This window comes from Olea europaea, unplaced genomic scaffold (genome assembly GCF_002742605.1).
Source record: "Olea europaea var. sylvestris unplaced genomic scaffold, O_europaea_v1 scaffold104, whole genome shotgun sequence".
Taxonomy (NCBI): domain Eukaryota; kingdom Viridiplantae; phylum Streptophyta; class Magnoliopsida; order Lamiales; family Oleaceae; genus Olea; species Olea europaea.
The window spans coordinates 539,709-545,286 of record NW_019227738.1 but is presented as its reverse complement, the minus strand read 5'-3'; the positions used below and the strand labels follow the sequence as shown (position 1 = coordinate 545,286).

Sequence of the window (5,578 nt, the reverse complement as noted above, 5' to 3'; positions counted from 1 at the left end):
TCTGATAACGATGCAACAAACTATGGAATAAAATACACCTACGAAAATGGTGATCTCGTATCCAGCGATTCAACGAATTCCAAAACTGAATCGAGAAAATTTGAGAAGTAACCTATTACAAATTTTCTTCTATCAAATTCAATTAAAAGCAATAAGACTGTTGTTCGGCGCCCCTCTAATGAAACCTAATGCTAGTCTACATCAAAATTACACCTACAGGAGCCCATGCCACAATGCAAAACATAGCAGCCAAGTCCATCTCATTGTCCATCAGATATTATTGGTTTCTGTTTCTTTGTTTTTTTGTTTATAAACACATCACCAGCCTTTATCACTTTAGATATATTTGTTAAATCATGAATGTCTTAATTTTGTTCCTTTTCCTCTTTCATTGTACCAATTATTGGCTGAAATATTTTGTATTGAATTTATATACTGAAGGAATGCAATACATTGAACTATGAAAAACATTTTACATTTTTTGACAGAAAAAAATAATCAAAATTCCATGTAATGAACTTTCAGGGATAGAAAAGCTTAGCAAATAAAAGCTCATTCCAAGTATCTTGCAAGCCAGGTAAACACCAGTGTACACAGTCGGCATAACTCGCTGGATTAGCCAATTGTTCAGGGGTTAAAGGGTTCCACTGCTTCTTGTAAATTGATGTGTGTGCATCTCTTCGATAACTTGAGAGCTTTGTGATGTTGAGAAATGTAATGGGAACTTTTGTTTTGCTGAAAACTTCGCCTATTACACGCATTACGCCCTTTCGACAGTCTGATCCCCAATATTCTTCATCTTCTATTAAGGTTGTTTCATTGTAACAGTTGCCATGCGGATCACCACCCCAATCAATGCTCCTGCAGAACATGAATCATTAGTGAAAAATCTTATGTCTTAAATGGAGAACCGTAACAAATTATGAGTTAAAACAAGATGTCTGATAGAAGAAGGAATTAAGCTCCTTGTACAGATGAAATGTATAGAAAACATTATGGATCTGCAGGTGCAACACTGCATTGACTGGTTGAACATATTTTTTGTCCAACTTCCAATTAAATCTTAATAGCTGGAATATGTCAAAAAAAATTGTCAACCAGCCCTGTACGTGTAACAGGAGTGTAGGAGAAATGGGGGGATAATTTTGCAGTGTGTGGTTTGTGGACTGGGATCGACCTAATATTGTACTAGCTTACCCTAATACTCCTAAAATATCTCATGAGTTTCAGAGAGACGAGAGTTGTGAGATCCTTCGTACCTAAAAACATGAAGTGGTAAGTGGGCATAACTCTAAAATCTTGTGCGTGCTTGGGTGTTTTTATTTCGTTTTGCATATTATGACACTCATAATTTGGATGAGGGTTCAATACCTAACAACCAATGTATATGAAAATTGTTTATACTCACTTTTCATGGGAAGGTGACATACTGGTGAAAAAGACTCTTGTTTTGTTACGTTCCATATTTTTCTTAACCCATCTCAACATTATTTTCATTGCCATACGATAAGCATCTTCTGTTGGCAACTCCACTATTTCTTTCTCTTCATCATCAAAAGATCCATGCCTGTAAAGAAAAGTAAATTTACAAGGCAAAATCATTGAATTATAAAGCCAGAAGGAATTTGATATGAAGGGAGTGAGAATTTATTACAGTATCTTGAACTGTTGGCCTGTCATCCACCATAAATAAGTGTTGAACACAATTATATCTGCTCCTTTCCAGTGTTTACCATGCTTATTGATCGAACCTTTTCGAACAATTCTATCACTTATTCTGTGAACGACAGCATCATCCGAGTTTGATTCGAGTAGAAATGGTGCCCAATAGAACTCAATGGTAGCGTTGTATTCCTAACGATATTAAAGCAAGATTGCTAACCAAGACTAGACGAAAAAACTCTCCATGGACATAAGAAAGACCTGTGCAGCATAGTAAGAATTGAGTAAGAGTACCTTGGCTGTAAAAACATTGAAAGAACCAAAAGTCTTCATGGATTTGGCATGTTTAGGAATGGATCTGTGAAGAAGACAGACCATGGAAACAAACTGGCCCCGATTTAGAGAATCACCAATGAACATCATTCTTTTTCCTCGAAGAGTTTCAAGCATCAATGTAGCATTGAAACTGCAAAAGTTTTGATAATTCAGAACATTATGCATTCTCCATAAAACATACATCATGTTTCTTGAATACTCTTATGTATAAAAAACATTTTTCAGGTTCAAATATTGAAGTTATTTACATAGCTAACTAAAGTTTTGCTATTTCAATTTCTTGAAAATAATAGATTAGTGATAGATTCACCCAGTACATAACAAAATATTAACTACTCATGACAACGTTAATGGCATCTTCACATTTTTTATTCACCTTTCTCACCTAAATGTTCAAATTTACACCAATCCAAAACCATGTGATCAACATCATGTGCGTCGTGATAAAGGCTTCTTTTTTTATTAAAAAAAAAATGATGAATTCCCCGGTTTAAAAGTTAGTATTTATCTCTCTTTAAGGTGCTCACATTCCCACCAATTTTAAGCACATGATCAATTTCATCTTTCCTTTTGTAAGTAATATTGTATAGTGAAATTTGTACTTTAATATTTATTAATTAAGAGCAATAATTCATTTGAGAATAAATTTACGTTTACAAATTTCTTCTATTTTAAATAAATTTATAATCAACTATGTGACGATCTTTTATAATTATTTTCTTGGTCGTTCAAAGTGAGTCGAATTCTACCACATTGTAATATTAATAAGAAAGCCAAAATAAATGAACTAAGAAACCTTGGAAGGGAACAGCCATTAGGCTGCCATCTCCAGTGCTGATAATCCTTGTCCGGTCTGCCATGTTCTTGACATGTTAGCTGCGGCTGAATATACGGACACTCGTCTTCCTCGTAAAGCGGCCGACTCTCCTTATCCCATACCCACCTCCCATTAAAAATATCGCAGCCTCTTTCCGTCTCACCAATGGCAAAAGGTAACTTCTCGCTTTTCTTCTCTATCAATAAAGAAAAATCAACTATTTTAGTAATATGTAGATAGATGTACACAAACTTCATAGAAATACAAAATATATGCAAAACTTACTGGCTGAAATGGATTGGTGCAAGTGTCTAGGTTGATCAAAATCAAGTTGACCAAAGATACAGCTGAAATCTTCACCATAAAGGATGGTAACAAAGAAGATGAAGGCTAGTAAAGCGAAGAAAAAGGGAGAGAGACGCGTCTTCCGGAGGAGGACGGAGGAGGAAGGTGGTGCTGCTGCTGGTGGTGCAGGCTTCATCTGTTTGAAGCCTTTGTGTGGTGTTTTGGTTTGGAAGTTGGTAGTGAAGTAGTTGTAGCATGAAGAGTGGTAGAATAAATATAAATAATATTAGCAAGATGTTGCATTTTAGCATTAAATAAAAGTAAAGTATAAGAAATTAAAAGGAATCTGTATTAATAATTAATCATATTATTATTTTAATCATAACTACAAACACACACTCACATGGCTAATCATGATCTTGGGATAATACAAGAAGTGAAAAACTACTATCTATTTTATTTAGTTTTGTGTGCAATAGGAGTCTCAATTAAGATATCTTTGGTGGTTCAACCACTCTGCATAATGCAATTTAGAAATACTTGATCTTAGAATTTTACTTTATTTATTTTATATTTTTCTTTGGTTATATGATCCTATTATTACAATCAAATATTTTAAATCTACTACTAAATCATTTTAGAACATCTCCGATAAACTCTTTAAATATAATATGCTCTCCATTTTAAAAAGTTAATATTTAAAATTATGCTCCAAAAGACTGTTAATATTAACATTTTAATTTAAGGAGTAATTGTGGCTTTCTAAATTTGGAGAGTCAAACTCATTCTCTATAGTTAAATGCATTTAAAGTGTTTTCAATTTTCAATATAGAAAAATAATAAAATAATTTAATGAAAAACTAGTTAAAATAAAAGATAAAGAAAAATGAAAAATATTTTTTTGAGTATATATGTGTGTATATATGTGTCATGGTTCTTTTATTGAATCATATCTTTCCCGAGGTGCGAGATGGGTGCCATGGATAATTATATTGTTTAGCAATTTAATGTGTGTGTGTGTGTGTGTGTGTAATGTGTGTATATTCATGTCATGGTTTTTTTGTTGAATCATATCTTTCCCGAGATGGATAGTTATGATGCTAGTTTGAATTTGCTTTGCTTCGAAGATAAGTTGGTAAAGATGGCAAATCATTTTCCTCACTTTTGGGTAATATTTATCACAAAATTGCTGGAAAAATATGAGTGATTTGGAAGGATCTTAGTGGGGGAGTAATTGATGTTATGGTAATACTTCAACTTCATTTGGGTGGTACTTGGTCCTGCACCTAGCTTCAATCCTCATTCTTTGGAAAGGGACATTGGATATGTGTATTTATCTGGAATTAGGATGATAAAATATTGGACTTTTCTTATTTGAAAATTGAAGTCAATCAATAATAAAATGGTTAATTTGGACCTAACAAACAGAATTAAAGTGACAACTGAAATGTGATTTTATTTAGTACAGACTCAATTTGGTTAAGCTATATTTTACTTTGTAAAATCGACAGATGAGATTTAATAACTTAAAATGTCAACTTGTTTGGTAGAGTGGGTTATATATTATAGTGAAAGCATTGAAAAAGAAACCTAAATTTTGAATTGCACTACACAAACAGGGCGTGTCACCAGCCCTATTGACGGACTGAGGTGGTGGTACCTCAACCCTAGATCTCGCTCAATCCTGCGTACCAAATTATGCTCGAGCTCTTGTGAGCACGATATGCATGAAAAAATAAAAAAAAATTGGGTCCCATCAACTTTGTTTGCATGAGCTTTCGATAACTAACAACTTGGCTCCACAATTTTCACCTTTGAATTCTCATTCTAAGGAGCTATAAATAGATCTTACCCACCATACTTGTATCTTAAACCATAATCCTTGACAATTATACAAAGAGAATACATCAAGTGTAAACATCATCATCAAGAATCAATATCAATTCCAATTTCACGTCTTCACTCAGTTAAAATTGCAACATCCACCATTATCATGTTACCATCAAACGTCACACCAAGAGCAAAAGATTAGACCAATGCTCTGCCATTGGTATTCCAAAAATAAAAATGAGCAGTTGAATAATTGACTCTCGCAAACTAAATGTCCCTTTTAGGTGTTGGACAGTCCAGCAAAAGGATAAGGACTATTGCCTCAGTCAAAACTAATAGCCTTCATCAAATAGAGGCCGATGCTTGTAAAAGAAGTCAATCCACAGAGCTATCTATCGATCCACAGAGCTATCTAAGTAGAATTTGCAATGCGTACGCATATCAGAAGTTGAACAAAATAACCACTGGCAATCACGTTGTCAAAAATTAACCGGAGAATATGAGCTCCGGTAACCATATGATGGTCCTCTGAGTCTCCGCACCAAAGACGTAAACAGACTCTGCAAAAGGAGAACAGAGGAGAATGAAAATTCAACTTACCCCTCGAGCTCATTTATACCACCCTTCACCCAAAATCTGTTTTGAAAC

General features: G+C 34.0%; 2 protein-coding genes across 4 annotated transcripts in view; both read right to left on the bottom strand.

The window, feature by feature from the left end:
* Window positions 1-403: 403 nt before the first annotated feature.
* LOC111372857 (protein trichome birefringence-like 33) lies at window positions 404-3,372 on the bottom strand. Its single transcript, XM_022995271.1, has 6 exons — window positions 3,101-3,372; window positions 2,795-3,011; window positions 1,957-2,128; window positions 1,655-1,854; window positions 1,409-1,567; window positions 404-861 (listed from the first exon to the last, which is right to left on the bottom strand). Exons 1-6 carry the CDS (start codon window positions 3,294-3,296, stop codon window positions 522-524), a joined length of 1,284 nt encoding a protein of 427 aa, XP_022851039.1. The 5' UTR covers window positions 3,297-3,372; the 3' UTR covers window positions 404-521.
* A 1,596-nt stretch (window positions 3,373-4,968) lies between these two features.
* Window positions 4,969-5,578, bottom strand: part of LOC111372856 — a 14,878-nt gene continuing 14,268 nt past the window's right edge. For all 3 annotated transcript variants that reach the window (XR_002698833.1, XM_022995269.1, XM_022995270.1), the window contains one exon: window positions 4,969-5,490. Coding sequence is in view for 2 of the 3 variants with exons in the window: in XM_022995269.1 (XP_022851037.1) it covers window positions 5,410-5,490 (81 nt within the window). In the remaining variant the exon portion in view is untranslated. The remainder of the gene's footprint in view (window positions 5,491-5,578) is intronic.

Excerpts from the sequence above, each read along its gene's own strand:
- LOC111372857 (XM_022995271.1), bottom strand. The coding sequence starts at position 3,296 with ATGAAGCCTGCACCACCAGCAGCAGCACCACCTTCCTCCTCCGTCCTC. Across the intron at positions 1,855-1,956 it reads TCAATGTTTTTACAGCCAAG|GAATACAACGCTACCATTGA; the intron begins GTACTCTTACTC and ends TAATATCGTTAG. Across the intron at positions 862-1,408 it reads ATGTCACCTTCCCATGAAAA|GAGCATTGATTGGGGTGGTG; the intron begins GTGAGTATAAAC and ends CATGTTCTGCAG.